This window comes from Solea senegalensis, linkage group LG21 (genome assembly GCF_019176455.1).
Source record: "Solea senegalensis isolate Sse05_10M linkage group LG21, IFAPA_SoseM_1, whole genome shotgun sequence".
NCBI classification, from domain to species: domain Eukaryota; kingdom Metazoa; phylum Chordata; class Actinopteri; order Pleuronectiformes; family Soleidae; genus Solea; species Solea senegalensis.
In genome coordinates, this window is record NC_058040.1 from 10,259,303 (window position 1) to 10,280,073 (window position 20,771).

The 20,771-nt window shown below is 40.2% G+C and overlaps 2 protein-coding genes across 3 annotated transcripts; one reads left to right on the plus strand and one right to left on the minus strand.

Moving 5' to 3' along the window:
• Nucleotides 1-458: 458 nt before the first annotated feature.
• ddx54 (DEAD (Asp-Glu-Ala-Asp) box polypeptide 54) lies at nucleotides 459-8,812 on the minus strand. 2 transcript variants are annotated; one of them, XM_044012267.1, is made up of 20 exons: nucleotides 8,476-8,812; nucleotides 7,186-7,312; nucleotides 6,947-7,017; nucleotides 6,666-6,854; nucleotides 6,060-6,109; nucleotides 5,917-5,958; nucleotides 5,730-5,825; nucleotides 5,506-5,627; nucleotides 5,283-5,344; nucleotides 4,858-4,989; nucleotides 4,511-4,721; nucleotides 4,171-4,302; nucleotides 3,835-4,056; nucleotides 3,670-3,743; nucleotides 3,375-3,581; nucleotides 2,999-3,147; nucleotides 2,788-2,901; nucleotides 2,559-2,669; nucleotides 2,359-2,456; nucleotides 459-1,741 (listed from the first exon to the last, which is right to left on the minus strand). In XM_044012267.1, the coding sequence occupies exons 1-20, from the start codon at nucleotides 8,584-8,586 to the stop codon at nucleotides 1,476-1,478; spliced, it is 2,586 nt and encodes an 861-aa protein (XP_043868202.1). In that variant the 5' UTR covers nucleotides 8,587-8,812; the 3' UTR covers nucleotides 459-1,475. The 2 variants fall into 2 exon arrangements, with proteins under 2 accessions (XP_043868202.1, XP_043868201.1); XM_044012266.1 differs by having other exon boundaries at nucleotides 459-1,747.
• A 6,195-nt stretch (nucleotides 8,813-15,007) lies between these two features.
• Nucleotides 15,008-20,025, plus strand: LOC122758245. Its single transcript, XM_044012270.1, has 3 exons — nucleotides 15,008-15,449; nucleotides 18,002-18,142; nucleotides 19,287-20,025. The coding sequence occupies exons 1-3, from the start codon at nucleotides 15,305-15,307 to the stop codon at nucleotides 19,472-19,474; spliced, it is 474 nt and encodes a 157-aa protein (XP_043868205.1). The 5' UTR covers nucleotides 15,008-15,304; the 3' UTR covers nucleotides 19,475-20,025.
• The last annotated feature ends 746 nt before the right edge of the window (nucleotides 20,026-20,771 follow it).

A 20,771-nucleotide genomic window follows, 5' to 3' on the forward strand; every position in this document is an offset into this window, starting at 1 on the left:
TAGTGGCATACCCTCCACCTGCAATCCCTCACAATTTGTTTGAGGACCTGAAAATAACTATGCTGCTATATTCAGTGAGTCCACCTACACTGCAATTTGCACCTGTTTATATACTGCCTGTGTGTTATTCTTTAGTCTAATATTTTGACTCTTAATTATAACTTAATTGACTTTGAGTTTGTTGTTTTTTTAACGTTCAACAGCAGCAAGGTGCAGTAGATCTCCATTGATTGCTACATAATCACTTGTTTAATTTGGGTTTTCAGTTCAAGATCATTTTAACAGGACTCCCTAAAATGAAAACTATAAAATACCAAATTGATTACAGATGTCAAACACACTCATCTTGAGATGTCCACTATTACAAAATGAATCAAAATAATCCATCAGTAATCACCGTCATGTAATCCACTGACTGCAAACCAATGCAAAAGTAAATTAGTACCAACACGGAACTCTAAATTGTGTCAGGTTTTACTTGTATACAAATGAGCTCTTTTTATTCTACATACATATTTATATTTTTTCCAATCATGTCCACTGACTCGATACTAATAACAAGTTGTATTTCCCAGACACAGGTGCATTATATCTTATGTAAATAAAGTATGAAAAATCAAGTTTCTACCTTGATGCATCTACACGTGACACACCTCAGGTAGAAAAGTGTAACACAGTAGTGTAGTTAACTTGCATTGTTACTTACTCTCTTAGGATTGCAGGACCATATCTATTCAAGACTCAATTTATACATTTTTATGGTTGAGTTAGTTTTAGGTTGGATTTCTTAGGAGAAACTCAATTCAAATCAAAGGGCATTCACCTGGAAACCTTGAATGTATATGAGCAAAAGAAACAACATTGTTTTTAAAAGTTGAATGTAATGTGAACAATTTACTCATTTCTGTTCTCTTTTTTTTTTTTTTTTTAAACTGATACATTACATACATTTATATGGTAGCACTGACTGATATATTCTATCAGCATTCCAGGCCCTGGAAAAAGTCACACCAAGCTGGTACACAAAATGGATCTTCATTGCAGGAGGAAATTTAAATATATAATCCCACATAAACAAGCTCATCTCATATCTTGTTCCTCAGATATGTTTGCCTTCTGAATCCACAGGGAACTGGACTGCAAATGAAGATGTGACACATATTAAAGCCTTATTCACATTTGTATTCTGCTATCTCTTAATGTGAATAACATTTTACAACACAAATCCCATGTGAGCAGATTATTCTGCCCGATACTCTTGAAAGAAGAGAATCCAGTTCATTGGATCGTTCTTTCCTTCACTCTGTGACAGAGTTCATTCAGCGACGAGCAAAAATGATGAGGCACATCTCAACTCTCCTCCTTCAATCCACAATCACACAAGGCATCATGAAGCACGGATCATCTGGTCATTCATCATTCAGTCCCTCGCCATTCTCTTGATCTCTAGTTTCTCACACCCGTGGGTGTTCTCCTCACATTCTCTTCTTCATCTTGCCTTTCTTTTGCCCGCCTCGTCCAAAACCTGACTTCTTAACTTCTCCAAGCCACTTTTTGTTCTTGGCACGGAGATTTTTCATCCCTCCGCCCTGGAGGAACTCCTGCTTCTGCGTTTTCTTGCGCTGCTCCAGGATCTGCTTGCGCGTCTTCAGCTCTGAGCGCACTCTGCGGCCACCAGGCGTAAACTGTGGTCCTGTGCGGCTCTGTGGGGTAGCGCCACGACCTCGACCTCGACCACGACCACGACCTGACAGATGATTGACACAAAGAGGAAAATTCAGAAAAAAACAGGATTCATAATTGTTATGGTATATGGTGTGTACTTATATAGCACTTTTCTAGTCTTGATGACCACTCAAAGCAGCTTTACACTGCAGATTTGCCATTCATCCCTTCACTCTCTCTTTGATACAGTGCATCTATGTGCAACACATTTTCTATCACACCCATGCAACATGGAGTTAAGTGTCTTGCCCAAAGACACACTGTAGACTAGCGGAGGCAGGAATTAAACTCACAAACTTCAAGTTGAAAGACGACTCACTCAACTTGTGTTAATAGCAAATGTAGAGCTGAAAAAATGCTTTTACTCAGAAGACAAAACCAATACCGGTCTCATGCCTGTGTGTTAGCTTAGCACTAAGACCTGTAAAAACAAAGGAGACGTAATATGAGGAGGTGGTAGTTTAATACTGGACAGAACCACTCTGTTATTTTCCTGTTTCCAGTCTTTGAGCTAAGCTAAGCTAACTAACAGCTTGCTGCAGCCTTAGATTTAACAGACATGACATGAGCGTGTTATTGATAGTCTCGACCTACTCTGAAAGTCAATGTTTAAATTGTGTCTGAAACTTCTACCTCCTCCTGGCTGCCTCCCTCCACCTCCTCCTCCTGTTTCTTCATCCAAGCCATCTTCTGCATCATCAATCTTGTATTTTTTCTTCCACTCCTCGTAGCTGTCATGTCGTCAAGGTCAGACAAACTTTGCATAAAATACAGTTAATACTGTCAAAGGTAACAGTAAAAAAGGACAATGAGACATTTTGGTGGGAGGATACAAGTTCTTCTTGTTTTTCTTGTTATTGATGACCTGTCCAGCGTCTGTTTTGATCCTCTTCTTATGGTCTTCCTTTCCTGTTTCTTTCACAAAGCGCTTCCTCTTTCGGTCCCTACATATGAGAGAGGAGACAAGTCTATGATGATACGGAATAAAAACACCAGGAGGAGACAGAAAGAGCAGAGGAGAAGGCAACAGGTTTGAAGTGAGAGTGAATCTAAAATCTTCACCATTTCATGATGTGTTTGTGCTTGTTGAGGTTGTCTCCTTCGTCACCCATGAGGTCCAGGACGGCTGAGGAGGCCTGCTGGTCAAAGGCACTGCCATCTCCACCAAGACTTAACCTAAAACCACGCAGGATATTTCTCACAGGTTACAACACAAATAATATTTTGAATCATGTCTGATTCTTTCTAAAAACAACTTGGTTTATTGCCTTACCCTCTCTCAGAATCAAAGTCTTTGGGTCTGTATGGGATGTAATACTCCTCATCTTTACCCGCCTGCTTGCCTTTCTTGTTCTTTGGCCGTTCTTCACTATCTCCCTGCAGGCCTTTCCTTTTTCCACCAACCACTGCTGAGAACACCCCCTAGTGGAAAAACAAAGAATTAGACATGAACCAAAAGAGTAGAACTAAAATGAGGTGTTTCATTTAAGGACAGAAAATAAGTAATTATCTGAATATCGTACACATTAAAATAGTAATTGATAACGTTGATTGTAATTGTTCAAACTAAATTATTGGTGTTAATTTACACCTCCTTTATAAATCTCAGCACATTTGAAAAACACCACAGAGATGTTTAAATGTCTTACATTAAGATCATCGTCCTGATCGCCACTGGTGATTGTGAAATCCTCGTCAGCAGTGGTTGTGTTTGTGGGCTGATGCAGGCGGGTCTCTGCAGCCAGATCCTCTCTATGTTTGCTGAATTTGTCCACCAACTGTGCGTCTTTTGAACGTTTAGCCCGCATCACCCCGCTGGCCTGTGTCTTACTGTTGGAGTTGATTTCAAAGATAGTCTAGAAAAACATAAAAAAAATATTTAGGGTTTTATCATAGGTTAGCAGATCACTTCAGATACCTGCATTATTTCCTGCTGTAACTCACCGATTTGGATTTGTAGCCTTTGATGGCATCAACTAACTGAAGATGCTCCAGTGCCATTTTCTCCAAACCTGACCCTGAAACAAAGCCAGTTAAATTATGTCACTATATACAGTCTCAACTACGTCATCACCGTTTTCTTCATAGATCAACCTCCACCTAACTGACCGAGTAATGGATGGACTGCCATGCTGGACAGGTCTGTGTTTTTGACCCGTCTGATGGACTCAGGTGAGGGGTTTGGTCGAGATTTGAGGTACTGCTTGTAGGCGTTCTCAGAGATACGATGTAAGTTCTCAAGGTCCTGCAAGTTTTCGTGCGCCGCGATGAGATGAGAGCCCTCGTCATCAAGGATGGTCTGAGGGACGCGGCCGAACACACCATCTGAATCTGAAGGGAGAGGGGAGCAAAGACAGTGATGTGCAGACAATTACATTAGTAGCCTGTTAGTGATCTGTCATACATTAATCACTTAATATCTGACAGGTGTCGTGTAAAGCCTACCGCGTGTGTGTTCATGTGTTGCGAACTGAACAGGCCTCCCAAGGAAGAGGTGCAGGTCATAGACAAAAGGCATCTCATCTGAACTAATTAAACTGTATGTTGTTCCACTGCGGCCCGCACGTCCCACACGACCTGATGGGAAAAGTCAGTTGAATAATCACAATGTATCACATCAATTTGATCAGTTATTCTACTAAAGAGTAAGAAAGAAAGGAAGAAAGGAAGGAGAAGACATAACGGATGATAAAATCCATTAAAAGAGGGACAGACAAAACTAACAGAAGAATGTGAATACTGTGTACAGTATTCACAAGCAACTCAGCAATTACAAGCAACTCACCAACTCTGTGCAAGAAGAGCTTGGCCTTGGATGGGAAATTGTAGTTAATGACATTGTCCAGCAGGGGGATGTCAATACCACGGGCTGCAACATCAGTTACAATTAGCACCATGGCTTTTCTGTGCACAAATTTTCCAATGTTGATCTTTCTGGCAGTCTGATCAAGGGCACTGTAGATGTAGGCACACTCAACTCCTTCTGAGAGAAGCAGCTGGAGATGATAATAAAAAAAAGTTTTAAAAATGAAAATTAAATAATTTTTTCAGAAAAGTCTTTTTGACTTTCTCAACTACTAATATGTGAGGAGTTGAGTAAATATCCGACTTATTCTACTGTTTGCATCTCACCTCCTTGAGGTACTCGACATGGTGTTTGGTGGCTACGAAGACCACTGTCTGCTCCTGAGGCTTCATCACGTTCCTGAGGAGATGAAGCAGCATTGCTGGCTTGTTGTCCGCACGCAAATGGAAAAATGAGAGCTGGAGAAAGAGACAGATAAAAAGTGAGGATTTAATAGCAAATTTTTGATTGGATGTGAGGAGACGGCAATGAGTCTAAAAAGACAATTAACTAACACATCAGCTGTTTTGACATAGGTCCATAAAATGCAAATATGTATGTATGTAAATACATTTCTTTATGTTGCATCAATTCCTATGTGACATCCAAGTTTATTTAGAAATGAAAAAAAACATGCTTTTTCTTTCATAAACCACAATTTCAATGGGAAGACCAGTTCAAGTCATCAGTGTTTAATAAGTTTTGTCTTTACCTTGATCTGATCACTGAGCTTAGAATCCACATCCAAACGAATAAGCACCGGTTCCGTCAGCCCTGGAAAAAGAAATTATGATTGAGTTAACCTGGGCATATTTGACCACCAATATAAAGTTAAACCAAGAGCGAAACTGATTTGAAATCCTTATGAGTCACGATGGGTGCATGTGAACCAGAAGTGACAGTTAAGAGGATTAAAAATGTTAAGATGATTTTACCAGCTCTGGCAAATTCCACCAGCAGTTTGGGCAGAGTGGCAGAGAAGAGCAGAGTTTGTCTGGTGTCTGGCATCCTGCGGATGATCTCTTGAAGCTGCTCCGCAAAACCCATTTCAAACAACCTGAGAGGAGAAACACACATTCATGTACAGATACATGCAGGTGAATCCAGGCTGTGATATTATAATATGCTAAAAATCCCAAAACACCAATCTATTTCTCACCTGTCGGCCTCATCAAACACCACATACTCCACATTCTGCAACTTCAGGTTCATCTCCTTGACAACATGCATGAGACGACCGGGCGTGCCGATGATTCTGTGGTCAAAGCAGAGATCGGGATTTTAAGATATATCACTTGAAGGAGGCAAAGAACAGGACCAGTCAGTAAAAACAACAAAACACTCACATGTCAGGGTTTTCATGAAGAGCAGCAAACTGGTCGTCCATTCTGGAAACAGCAGAGGTGTTTAATGTACATTCATTACAGATGTAAAGGGTTCAACAGAAACAATTCATGAGGGGCAACAGACAAAGGGAGGAGTCATGTACCTGTCTCCACCGAGGATAAGGGCAGTCTTGAGGCCAGTGAACTTTCCCAACTGTAATACCACAACAAAGACAAAACATATTGACCCAGCTATTAAGATTTATAAAAGCCAGATGATGCACACAGGTCAAAGTAAACAGCCTCGCCTGGAAACCTGATTTATCATTCAGCTCATGTTTATTCATTTATTAAATTATTTGTTTAACTGTGCTCCCATTCAGAATGATTTCCAGTCATCATGAAACTGATCATGCCAACGACAGCCATTTATCTTAAATGGCACAGATTTAATATTATAACAGACAGAAGAGCACCAACTAAACAACCAAGATTAGCTGTTGCTACTGATGTAGGGAGTGTGTCTGTTGAATCAACTAAAAAATAATACAAAACAAACTTCAGTTTCTCTGAAAGACAAACAACTGTTGTGTGGCATCTTCTTCACATTTTGCTGTTATTCTGCTATATCACACATTTCGTTGCTCTAACTGGTTGTAGGTCTGCTGAGCTACCATTAACAATGCCCATAAAACATTTTAAAACAAGCTGAAATGTAAATCGATTCTGCAAGGCTAACTGCAAGTACAAGCACAGTCTGTCAGTCTGACCTCTTTTGTGAACTTCATAGTCTGCAAAGCCAACTCTCTGGTGGGGGTCAGGATGAGGGCCCTGGCTCCTGTTTGGGCTTGAGGGGCCTTCAGCTTCTCAAACATTGGAATCAAAAAGGCAGCTGTCTTACCACTGCCAGTCCTGGCCATGGCTACAATATCCTTTCCATCCAGAATCACTGGGACAGTCTGAAATGGAGAGAAATGGACTGGGCTTGTAATCGAATCCTTTGAGCAGTAAACATGTTTGATTATGGGATCCTGAAGAAGCAATGGCTTACCTTTCTTTGGATTGGAGTTGGGACTTTGTAACCCTTCTTCATTACTCCTTTGTAAACGGGGTAACTGAGACCTGAAATCATAGATAATGCTATAAAATAACATTTTCTCTGGGGAAACAGTAGATCACTGATCAGATTACTTCTTTAGCTTTTTTTCCACCTCAAACCGGCCTATAAATATCCAATACTGTGAGTGAGGTGTGGATGTGCATCTCAACCCATACAATCATCAATCTTACCCATTGACTGAAAACCTCCAGACTTCTTCTTTTTCTTGTTTTGGGCTCTGACTAGCTCCCTGGTGTCCGGTTCCACATCTGACAGGCAGTCTGATGAGGCAGGGAACCGTGGCAGCTTCTTCCCTGACTGTGACAGCAATAAGAAATCAACACATGTATGAATTTACTCATCTATAACTTCCAAAACTTAGAATCAGTCAATAATCATAATTGTCTTGCCAAGAAGGTTGTGTTTTGGGCCTGATTTGTCTGCTATTCTGTGAGCTGCATAATTAAAAATGTAATGTAAAGAAAGGAATTGGATAGGGGTGTGTACGAACACTGTGAGCACCTTTTCCTGAGGTTAGCCTGATAAGAGCACTTTTTCTAGTAGATTAATTTTTCTCCTGAAAGAAAGAAACCTGTCAGTTGTTCTTTTAATTTAACCATCTTGAAAAGACAACAACATATACTTTAACAGACAAAATAACACTAGTAACAATTCTTTTCATTTTAAAGGCACCTTTCAGAACTCTCAAGTGATAAAACATGGACAAAACATGATATATACAAAAGATTACGAACAGAGAAGAAAAATAAAAACAGATGTAACTTGGAGTGGGACAATGGAGTAGGATCATGAGGGGAAGGCGAGTCGGAACAGGTGGGTTTGGAGTCTGGATTTGAATTGGGGGAGATATTCAATACTTCTGAGGTCAGGTGGTAGAGATTCCAGTGGCTGGGGCAGAGCAACTGAATGCCCTGCTCCCCATGATGGTGAGGAGGTGGATGGGACAGAGAGGAGAGAGAGGAGGTGGATCTGAGGGATGAGGGGAGGGTGGCCATGTAGAGGAGGTCTGACAGGTATGGAGGGGTGAGGTTATGGATGACTTTGAATGTAATGGACTGGGAGCCAATGGAGCTGGTGCAGAACAGGGGTGATATGGTGAAAAGAGGGGGTTTTGGTGATTATTCAGACAGCAGCACTCTGAGGCAGTTAAAGATTGTGTAGTGATTTGATTATTTCTGTTGTTGTTTGTACTCTTACTACAGTTTTTTGAGAACTCAATAAAAAAACAATTTGAAATATTTCTGTTGGTACTATGATTATCTCATGTCATGTGCTTATTAATGAAAAACAAATAATTGTTGGGGGATTTGAAACGGAGACCTCTAAAGCAAATGCTCTACCACTGGTCAGGAAATTGAGAGGCAGTAGAATTTATATAAACAGGCTCGAACTACGTGAGACTAAATATGATAACAACGTGTAGCAGGTAATGGCAGAGTGAGTTGTCTTAACTTCCTTACCGAATCATCGTCTTTAACTTCAGCAGCCAACTCAAAGTCCCCGGAATCAGAATCAGCCTCCGTGGCTCCGTATCTCTTCTTCTTCGTCAGCTTCTTCTTTCTCTGGGCCATGTTGAAGCCTCAAATGTTCCTTTAAAGCTGCACTCGATAACTTATACTGTATATATTATTTTAAAGAACAAACTGGTGACATATCATTCCACAACAAGACGACAGGCAGACATGATGGAAACACGTGTGAGCGTCTTCCAGTTCTACTCCTGCTTCCGTTTTGTGTGACTGCCGTTGTGTTACTTAATGCGCGACAACGCCACCTACTGCCACGGAGTGTTATTACCCCACAGCCAACAAATAACATACAAACCAAAAATACATCTACAAAATGCACTGAATGATAATTTATTAATTCATTTCAGATCTAATTCATCACTATCCTGCAAATCGATATTTAAATTGCATAATTTTGCAGAAATAATCTATTTTAGCTTCTTGAAAACCTGTGAAGTGGTCTTTAGGCATGTGTGAATGCATCCTTTGCACATATGTTTTGCATATAAATAGTATTTACAAATTCTGAATGGTTTAGCACTGTGACAGTATTGTACAACTAATTGCACCTTACATTCTGACTACTATCTACCCTTTTGCACATAGTAGTACTTGCTTTTTTTAAATGTACTTTCTATCCTGCGAGTTAAGTTGATTCCTTTATTGTAGTTTAGTTTAGTTTTTTATTTTAGTTGGCAGCCAACTTAGGGAACTATCAAAGTAAGAGAAAAGTATAACAGCGCTGTCATACTGTGCCTTTATTTCAATATATTGTGATGACTGCATATTACATTAAAAACTCATGGGACCCAGAAAAACAATGAATGCCTTTCTTGTTGTTGGATGAAACAACTTTCACACTAATGCTACTTGAAACCTAATATTTGCCTCAAGAAAGTCTCCAGTAATCTATTCTGCACATTGATTTTGGATAAATGTAAATGTCAAGTGGTCACAGGATGCCAATAAAACCAAAGCAATACATTACTATTTTGTGGATTTGTTGAAAAAGAAATATGATGCACAATTTGGAAGCAGCCAGCCACAGTTCCGTTTTAAATCTTTCCGTGTACTGTGGATAATAAAACGGACACTAATGTGTGAGCAGTGCTGTTTGAAGTCAGTCATCTGAGGTACAGTAAATAAGTCAACACCATGGCAACTGCCTGAAGCTAATGCCATTCATATTCCCTCACAGAGCCTGGCTGCGGTGGCCTGGAGCCAGATCTGTCCACGGAGCTAAGAGCAATTCCAGGTTTATGGAGGAAATAGGTGCAAAAAACCACCTATAGGACCCCATTTTGCTCCTAAGGGTGATTTAAGTGATAGATTCTGGGAGGGGATTAAGATTTAAAGCTGGCAGTGGTGGGAAGGTTGTGTTGGTTTGTAGTTGACAGCCCAATAAACAAAGTGTTGGCACCAGTGTGAAGTCTTAGGTCAGCGTACAGAGCACTTGATTCTCAATTTCCATACTACTGTGTGTCAGGCCCTCACACATTAAAAACTGCACCCGAATCCCTGCTTCATCTCCACATGATGTAGCTCAGTGATGTGTATCAGACACTAGGCTTCACATGAAAGAGACTATAGTAGCATGTTTTGATTTTTCTGTTGCAAGCTAAATAACAACCCACTGCACTGAATTCCCTCGAGAGCCCCGTCATTGATTTCACAATCTATAATAATCTTTAAACAGTAAATATCCTGAGATATAGGAAATATAGAGTGGAGAATGTAATTGTTTTAAACACCTGTGGTGCAGGTTGTGTCAGTGATGACATGTTTTAGTGCACAAATACATTCAACAAGCAAACTAAATGGGCACTAAATGAAAGTCATTAGGGAAACAGATGTCAGTATGACTCAGGTTGGAGTGTTTATGAGGCAGATGCTGCCTTTAAGGCTCAGAGATTGAAGGGCAATGTCTAAATTAAGAGATTAATGAGCTGATGGTTTGTAATGCTTTAAATAGCTGTTAAATATTCCCTCGTCCTATTTGTTTCAATTTAATTATTTACCAACACACTCTCTAAAAGGCTGGCCATAGGTTCAATGGACTCTTTACAAACAGTCCAAGCATCCAATGGGTGTAGTGAGTGATGTGCTGCAGCATATGGGGCAGGCGGCTTCCTCCAGCAAGCCTTCAGATAATGGTTTGATTTGCCAGACGCTGCACAACCAAGGGGCAAATTAATCTTGGGGAGTCTAATCGCAGCCAAGTTTGAAGTGGCTGTTTCCTGTGAAATGATTACAGTCTAATTATGAAATGGGAAATTAAAAGTGAATGTTGAAACAGTAAAAACCTGCTGTTTTTGGCACTTTAAAGCAAGACATCAATTCATCATCCACGATCTAAAGGTCTGTGTCATTATTTAAAAAAATAATAATATATGTATATATATATCTATATATATAGATATATATATAGATATATATATATCTATATATATGTATATATATACATGTACATGTATAAACATAATAGTTCTAATATGCATCATGGATACATAATAAAAATTACCTGGTGAGGAAAGACATCAGCTCTCTTGGGTCATAGCCTGGCATGACACTACCACACCTCGTGACAGCAGCAGAAGGTGAGGCGGCCCGTGGATATAACCTCCAGGCTACTGGGCACAGAGACAGCGCAGCCATGCACAAAATGCCCGGCCACTGATTGGACTGTGCCTCATAAGATGCCAAAGGGCCAGTAAGAAGCTGAGAGCAGCAGCACTGACATGCTTGAGAAGACTTATAATTATGTTAACCCAGTAAGTTATACCTTGGAGCCTATGCTTGCCCTTTATGGACAGTTTACCTTATAGGCCAGTAGATGGTTATCCTCACCGAGGTATGTGCAAGGTTGCAATTTTTGTTTTTTATTTAAATAAAAGGCTGGTGGATTTAGATTAAGGATCCAATATCAAGGATCATGCACATTTGTCATATTTTGAACTAATCTCTGCTCAAAGATATGGCAAACGGGTACTTTGTGGGGCTGTATCAGTGACAACAGAGGTGTCAAACTTGTGGCCTGCAGGCTACATCGATAACATACAATCACAACCTCCTCTTCGTTTAAACACAGCACGCGTGGCCAAGGCACAGCTGCCAACAAGGTGAATATAATACGAAATATAATTGTTCGCAACATTTTTAATAGTAACAGTAAGGATTGTCTTGCTGTCACCTTTCTACCTCATTTTGATACTCGATGCATTGAGTTGCTGCCATGTGATTGGCTGATTAGATGTTCGCGTAAACAAGCATGGGAAATGGTGTACAACAGTATGTAGTTAAAAAACCATACTCATCATGCTCAAGTAATTAATATAAAATGTAGTGAATCAAAAAATGTAAATGGCAATAAAGCAAATGTATTGAAGTGCTTACACGTCCAGCTGAAGCTAAGCCATCTGCTGAGCCATCTCTTTGCTGTATAAGGAGAATCCAGCTTTCCATTCCTTTTAGTGTAAAACTGCAGAGGCACATACATTTGCTAAAACTTTCAATTACTTGATATTCTGGGTGCTAAAAGGCAGTTTCCCTTCACGGCTCCTGCAGTTAATCTCACAGCCAGTGCCAGCATTAAAGCCATAATCAAAAGCACAAAGAAATGTTCCTTAAGGGAAGCAAAAGAGAGCCTGGAGGATTTTGTTCAACCAGCTCGACAGCTGCAGAATCAAATCTCTGACTTCACAACTTTGTTTTCACTCAGCGACACATACAGTATGCAGAACAGTTTACCATGTATTAAGGAATTGAGTTCAAACATTGCTGGATTTACTGCTCATTAACACTGCCGAGGACCCACCGGGCTGTGGTTACTACACATGAATTAATGGCCATTTTCATTTTTCATCTCCTCTTCACTTGTAGAGGAGGGTTATCTGCAGTGACACATGCCTAGAAACAAAAATGATTTTTCATGTATTTATTTCCCTCTCTCATTTGTTTTTTTTTCTTGGTTGTTGCTTGCACTGCCTCAGGCTCTTCTTCTCGCGTCTTAATTGCAGTTTCATCAAGAATTTAAATCCACGTGGCCCTAATTCTTGTCACTGTCACTACCAAATAGCCACCACAGGGGACTTAAAGGGTATTTAAAGCCGCTATTTTGTGTCATAACATGGTAAGTCAGGAGCTGCTTGGGGAAGACTTACTCTCATCATTGTAGTTGTGCTGGACCTCCTTTTCCCATCTTTGAATCCATCCTTCTCTCACTTCATCTGTCATGGCTTTAGCCACTCAAAGGCTCGAGTGGCTCAGCAGAATATAAATGAATACCGGCTGAGGAAAATACGTGGAAAAGGAGAGAGAAAAGGTCGAGACAGAAATTGCACATGCACATCAGCCAGTGAGATGTTACATGGTCTTCTCTTTTATGCCTCGCAATGCTCCGTTCAGTCGTGTTCATGTAATATGAACATTTTCTCATTACAGACTCATCAACCCCTGCCCATGACAAATGGGATCTCTGGATGTGGTGTGTGTGTGTGTGTGTGTGTGTACTTATATATTTGTGAAGACGTTTTGACCTTGTGAGGACATTTTAGCTGGTCCACACAATTAAAACAGGCTTTCTGAGGATTAAGACCTGGACCTGTAAATAGTGAAAAACTTGATTAGACAAACATATCTATTGAGTTAATAAGAATTAAAGGCTCCAGTATTTAGTTGTTGAATCATGGCCAGACATGAGAGTGGCATCAATCTCTTTAGAGCGATTGTGCTTCTTTTAAATGTCAAATCATTTCTTTAAGGCTATAGGCGATATAGACACACACGCATACACACAAATAGCGATTAAAGCTTAAAACGGCATACTTTCCTTGCTTACCCCTTCATGCACACACACAACTGTCCACATGACACTCTCTACCTATAGCATATTCTTCACACAGATAGTACACACAGCTGGCATTTCCTTTCTCTCGTCCCCCTTTTTTCTTTCACACACAAGCAATGACTCATGACTAAGAGCACGCAGAGCGGAGAGAAACTCACACACAGCTGCACACACTTACATATTAAAAGAGGCACATGCATATGTGTGTGTGTGTGTGTGTGTCTGTGAGGGAACATGAGAAAAAGATGAAGTGAAGGCCACGGTTCAGTGTTGCTTGTTCAGTAAATGAGTGCAAATGAATAAGTAGCTTATCTGCATTCCACTGTCATCGAAACATGTGCGAAAAACTCTGCACTCGCCGCTGTAAATATGCCTTAATATGAATGACAGTTATCACCAGCAGCCATCTATCAGGCCCGACCATATGTTGCTTTTGGACGGGGAGGGAATGAGAGCTTACTACAAAGCCGCCTGTCTTATCCTCTGGCATTACAGTCTCTAAGAAAGGATTTACCCGTTAATTCTTGATTAGATAGAATTTACTCCCCAGTGTGCAAACACAGTGATACACTGAGCACAGGTGTGCGAGTGTGTGTGTGTGTGTGTGTGTACTTGTACATACGTCTTTGTGAGGACCACAAAGGAAGAGAGGATATTTTGTAGAAAGAGATTTAAGTTAAGTTTGTTTAAATGTTAAGTTTGGGGACTAGGGAATGCAATATTGCCACTTTTCCACTTAGTATAGCGATAGTATCTGGTACCTGGTACTTTTTTTTAGTACCAAGCGAGCTGAGCCGATTCTATACGTGGCGTCATCAGACTGCCGTCCACTGACTGGTCAGAGTGCCGTCACTGGAAGAGTCATGAGCAAGACGTCCAACACAAGATTCAAACCGAACAATGCCGAACTGTAGATCAGTGAAAAAGACTTAAAAATCCTGAAAACTTGCATTAATCTCCAACATTTAGCATAGACATGTCAAAAATTCCAATATTTAACAGAGGAGTCTGGTGTATTTAGCGACAGCACTGCTGACTGTGTCAGACGGAGTCTGTGCTCTGGTCATGGAGGAAGTCCTGAACGATTATGTGAACAAATCTTTTTAATGAACTGATTCTAATGATTCAGTACATCGAAAGCAACAGCTTAACAAGTCACCAGTTGCGTCTGAAACGAAGTCACGGCAGTTTGATGCAGCTGTGCTTTGATGACCCCGCCCACAGGAGGTACCATTTTATAATGGAAAACAAACCAAACCGTGTAGAGTTGAGCCGTGCCGTGACTGTGTATTGGATAAGCACTGTGTAATGTGTGTGTGAGTGTGTATGTGTGGTATTGCTCCCTCTTTGAGACACAAAAATGCTTGCACTAACATACACTTATCCTTCTTCCCCCCTCACTGTGTCATCCAATTTAGCGGGTGGGCTTTTAACACATTGTGATAGGACTATTATTAGAAGCAATGGATTATCAATCAGGAATTAATCCTGATTGATGTGTTTGCACTAAGTGGACCACTCTAACAGGTACACTGTATGTTTTCATCTTTGTAATGAGAGCAAATGTCCCTGTGTGGTTATTTTTGCCTCAAGAGGTGGCATGAGAAATGTTTCCTCCTTAATCAAACCACTTGCTCGACCAGCTTCTCCTCCTCAGGACGTGAGGAGACCACTGAGGAACACATCCATTTATTAAGTTCCGTTTCACATCATTTATATCCTCCCCCTCGTCTCTGTGCCTGAGTGTCTGCTGAGCTGACTGACTGCCTGGATGGTTGGCTCCCTCTCTCACTCTACACTCACTGGCAGTTTACTCACACTCTGCGTGCGCGCTTCGCTGAGACTGCAGTGGAGAGAGACACTTGCGATGCAAAAGCTCTGAAGAAGTGGGATCTCTGCAAGATTTCTCTCTGTGTGTTTTTGGTGGAATATTAGATGAGAGCAGAGGAAATCTTTGGCTCTCTCGCTCCTCTCGCACTGACCACTGACCATCACTCCTGTGCTGCATCCATGACTTTACATACCCGGCTGGTGTACGGGCTTGGATTTATATTGGTTTTGGCACTTTGCTTGGCACAAGGTAAGGAGGATGTATTTTGTAAACATTTTTTATAATTTTATTATAAAATATGAGCAGTGCATGTATAGATTTCCCCGTGACAAACAAACAAAGCATGCCAAGCTGTAATGATTTCACAAAAACAATAGTCTGCTTACAACAGCCTTTTGCAGGCAAAGTAATCAATTATAAATATGCAGTAAGACAGGAAACGTATTAAAAACACTGCAGTGCATGAACAAAGTAAACATATATAAACTTTTAAAGCATGCAAAAACAAAAGCAAAAGAATTAAAGAAAATGGACATGTGACTGTTCCAGATCAAACCCGAAAAAATAATGGTTGGCATTAATGTCGTCAATGATTGTGTTGAATGGTGCCTCAAATTAACGGTGCCTTTGTTCTGCATGTAATTGACCTGGGAGTTCAAATCTATATGACTCCTAACAATAGGTAATATCCATAGGTGGCAAACTAAATTTCCCTACAGAGCAGTAATGATTGACCTGACTTGGCCGGTCTACAACCATTTTTTGTGTTTGTTTTTTTGATTTTGTGTGACGTTCTGTGCCGAGACGTTGCTTTGTTGGATTATGTCTCAGTGTTTGGTCTGAGTCAGATCACCTCTGATCCAAGCTACAAACAAAAGGGTGAAGAGGGCTTCAGGGCAGATTAATGATATGGCAACAGAACAACATCCACGAAAAGGCAGTGTGGGGCAACAGAGCCGTGGAGATGTCACGGTGCATTTACACTGACTTAATGTTATATTGTCTGTTCTATTTTTTCTTTTTTACATTTGAACATACAATAAACAGTGGTGGGGTTTTCATTCACCACAGCAGTTAAAATAAACAAAACAAATTGCACAATGTTTACCACTTATTATGTGGTACTCAATCAAAGTGCTACTGATTAATATGTTCATCTTGATGATTATGTATACATATATATATATATACATATATATATATACATATATATATATATATATATATATATATACATACATATATACACACACACACATATATATATATATATATATATATATGTACATATATACATATAATGTTTCTCAAAGAAAATATGCATATTATTGACTGTGCTGTGTGGAAATGCATATGAGTTGAGCTCAAAGCCAAAGCTAATATTTGATACTCTTTGCTAAATTATGTAGGTCACAATCCATTTTTGATATATGCAAAATGGGGAAATGATCTGGTGCACACTCAAAATAAATTGCACCGCACCGTGGGATTTGAATGTCATTCTGGCATGTCCTCATTATGTTGACAAATAGTCGTGAGGGGCAGCTTTTCTTTTGTTTCATGAGTGCAGCGTGTAACAACAACTGGATCACGTTGACTTTTTAAATTAGGTTGTTTACCATGATGTAACCGACCATTCCACAGCCTCCCATTATTATCACCATTACCCAGCTCTAATGAAACACCAGTAAACAATATTAACACTAACAATAATAACGATGATGATGATATTAACATGAGCTTCCACTGCAGAGTGCATCACCAACAAGGGGAATATGACACAAGCCCTAAAGGCTGGCATGTGCTCTCTGTCCCTGTGAGGCTTTACATTGATTCCATCAGATTTCTAAAGTGATTTTTGTAAGAGCATTTGCCCGGGATTAGTTTGCTCCTGAAAGCTCCATCAGAGCTTTTGGTGGGCTATTTAATAGAGCAGTGGTAGCAAGAGACTCACTTCCGGTGCCTTTACACTGAGTCTGCAGCGTCGCACAAATAAAAAGAGAGGATTGGTTTCAGCCAAGGCTGATCTTCTATCTTGTGTGTGGGATTTTGGAGGTCAGGCACAGGTGTTTGTGGTGGTCTGAATTTACAGATAATCCCTTTAAGCTCTGGTGGATTTGTTCTGCTTGGGTTTAGCCGTACTTTCTTGAGGGAGTTTGACATTAGGGAAGAACGGTGAGAAGACAGAGGAGGGAACATCCGCTGAGAGAAGTGATCAGCGCATTTTGATTATGTGTTAAAATTCAGTTGTGCACCAAGACCAAGCCTATTTTGGGCAAACTATCATGTAAAGTGAGGGTATACATTTTTAAACATAGGTTGAAAGGGAAAGTCATGGCTGCAAGTTAGTTTACATGATCTCAAGACCTTGTCTGACCTACAGTCTCTACCACTTATGGGGCAGACGTGGTAGAGACGGCTTTGAAGAGAGGGGGAGAGGAGATTGTAAACAATGTCCCAAATGTTAAGAGGAACTCATCTCATTCAAATGTGTGCTACTAGTATAAATAAATAATCTGAATAATATGAATGTGTCATATGCATGTCAGGGATCATATACATATTTTAATTATCTTGTCACTACCCCATCCTCATAATAATGAGCATCATATAGACTCTGTCTCGATCTTCTATCTACAGGTAAGTAAGTAAGTACGTGTGTTGCTTTGTCTTGGAATAATCCGCACAGAAGCAGCGGGGAATGTGCCATTGCTTGAGTGCCACATATGCAGAAAGCCTCAGTCAAGTCCTTATATTGACCCTAACATGATGTCATGTAACGATGTGTATATTACCTGCAGTCCAGGGGCTGCAGTGCTATGGCTGCAACATCATCCAGGGTCAGAGGTACGTGGACGTGGGCTGCTCTAACCCAGAGGTCATCACCTGCACCCACTCACACAAAGGCTTCAAACACCGCTTCTGCATTAAGACAGAGAGCAGTGAGTACAATGTCTTTTAACAATCTTTAATGACTAAAAATAACAAATTCTTTCCTCTTCTTCAACCTCTGCTTCTGATAGTTAATACATTTGTGTTTACTTATTAGAGAACACTTATAGAGCAGCAGATTAATAAATGATGAATGTACTCTGGCGTGCCACTGGACATTGGCATAATCATTTTTAATTATACTTTCATAAATGTCTCTTTGTCCGCTGATGTGAATATTCTAATTCTATGTGGTGCGCGAGTTACATAACCCTACTTTGGTGTGTGCTTTGCTGAGTTAATTATAAGTCACTCATTGTGTGATGTGAAGTCAAAGGGAGGATGTGGACATCCATGACAGGACAGTGATGGTCAGATGAGTAGTTCTGCTGAGATTCACGGCAGCGTGGACAATCCAGCTGTTTGCTTGACATCTCATGAGTCTGCTTGTGTTGGTTAAAAGGGCTGATGAGGCACCTTTCCCTATATGCTGGGAAACAGCAAACTCAGTCAAGGACTGACGACAGCCCATCTGTCTAATAGGCACTTTGTCAAAATCTTGAAGCAGTTGGTGGTAAAATGTGTCCAGTCAGCCTGATAATCGCCATGTGACGCCAGCATACTCAAACCAAACAGAGACCTGGGAATTACATGTGATCGGATAACTCTTAAAGTATTTCATGTCCTTCTCAGCTGTGAAGTGATGACTTCTGATGGACAAAAGCTGCATAGTTTCTTCGTGTGATATGATGTTTAAGTCTAGGAACCATGGTCATATAGTAAATGTAGACGTCAAGTTGATTTTCTTTTTAAACCAGTCCTGTTGCCATCAGCTAATTGTGAAAACCTGCATATGACTGCTTCACCTGCTGCTGATTTTTTTTTTAAATAAATATAACTGATTAGAGATTTTGAATAAACTATAAAAGATATTTTGAATTATCTTTTCTGCACTTAAAGGTTCAAAATGTGCTGCATGAAAAGGCTTGGTTTCTCTGCAGTGAAGAAACGTCCTCTTGCATGTGTTTCTAAATGGTTTCCTCATTACATGCTTGCAGTGTTTGGTGCTTACTTGTGCTTTTTTTTTTCTTGCTGAGCCAAACACCGGCTCGTCACTCATCCCTGACTGATTGTTTCCCTCTTCTGTCCGTCCAGCGGCCCTGGGTATTGTCCTGACCAGTGGCTGTGCCACATCTAGACACTGCCAGCAACAAGAGCTGCCAGGGGTGCGCATCCACTGCTGTGACTCCGACCTATGTAACAGCACCCCCTCCTGGCATCCAAGCACACTCCACTATATATGTGCTGTGTTTAGCCTCCTGATGCTGAGGATGTGGTTGTGATGAGGGGTCATTTTGGAGAGGAACAAAACAGCACTGGACTTTGAGAGGAACATTTTGTACGAAACAAACTCAAAAATCTATTCTCTTAGCTGTACGTGTATAGGGCTAAATAAGAGCGTGGTGTCACAGGTGAGCACCTTCACATGATGATGAAGCATGTTGCTGTCATCGGTGAATTTATTGTGCACATCCACTTACTCAAATTTAGCAAAAAGTGTATAATAGGTCATTTTGTTGCCATAAAAGGAATAGATTTATTCAGATCATATATGTTAGCTCATATAAAACTCTACAAGTAAAGACAAATGCACTGACTTCAGTTTTATAAATGTTCTAATCCACTTTACATTGAGACCAAAATCCATTTTATCTTCAAAGGAGTTTATTATCTTTGTGTGCAGCATGTTCTTTTAAAGTCACAAACTGTTCTCCTGGCTGAGCTTGGGAACATGCACTGCATGTGGTTTTGTCTATGATAGTAAGACATAATGTACAGTGAAAGCATGTAATGTTGTGAATTGTTGTATTAAAACATTTCATATTTTTCAAAAGAAGAATTATATGAATTCTGTCATTTCTAATCCCATCTTTGTTATGTGCCAGACAGAGGAAACCTGTTTTATCGTGGCAGCATTCATAAATCACAAAAAACATATCAGACACTGTCCAGCTCCACATGTTCACACACCTCATGTACTGATTTCTGTTTGCAATTGCATTGGACAAGTACTTTGACAGATGTAAACCTGGGCTCAAATATGAAGATTAAAGATGTTTGTTAGTTTCCCACAAACACATCAGAAGGTAGGTTCATAAAAAATAGCCAAGCTAAAGGTGCCATTGTTGAAGACAGGACTCCAAAACAATTATGCAATGAACTATTGTATCCTTCAATTTTTTCTGCACAGATGAACCAAGATTACTAGATTAGTCTATTACTACTACTTCAACTACTACTACCAAAAATAATAATAGTAACATGTATGTTCTTTGTTAGGGGTGGGTCAAAATATCGATTTGGTGATATATCATCCTCCTTCCTCGTGCAATACGGTAATCGATAAGCCAGCGCAAATGTCAATATCTGAATTAACAAATTAAGGTTCTAAAGTAAACAATCCCTGCCAGTTTTACATGCTGGGCGTCGCTACTTCATGTCTCCTTCACATCTTAAGTCATGGCTGAGAAGACAGGATCAACTTACACCAGTACAAGTTACAGCTCCAAACAAAAGTATGCAACATCCATGTGTAATACCTACGATTTGAATTTCAATTATCCTCTTGTGTGGAGCGGA

Bases quoted from the DNA above. Each gene is read 5' to 3' on its own strand.
- ddx54 (XM_044012266.1), bottom strand. From the start codon at position 8,586: ATGGCCCAGAGAAAGAAGAAGCTGACGAAGAAGAAGAGATACGGAGCC. The intron at 7,018-7,185 runs GTAAGATTGATG...CTATGATTTCAG, and splicing joins TGGAGGTTTTCAGTCAATGG to GTCTCAGTTACCCCGTTTAC. The intron at 5,826-5,916 runs GTGAGTGTTTTG...CTTTGACCACAG, and splicing joins CTTCATGAAAACCCTGACAT to AATCATCGGCACGCCCGGTC.
- LOC122758245 (XM_044012270.1), top strand. From the start codon at position 15,305: ATGAGAGCAGAGGAAATCTTTGGCTCTCTCGCTCCTCTCGCACTGACC. The intron at 15,450-18,001 runs GTAAGGAGGATG...TATTACCTGCAG, and splicing joins GGCACTTTGCTTGGCACAAG to TCCAGGGGCTGCAGTGCTAT. The intron at 18,143-19,286 runs GTGAGTACAATG...CTGTCCGTCCAG, and splicing joins CTGCATTAAGACAGAGAGCA to CGGCCCTGGGTATTGTCCTG.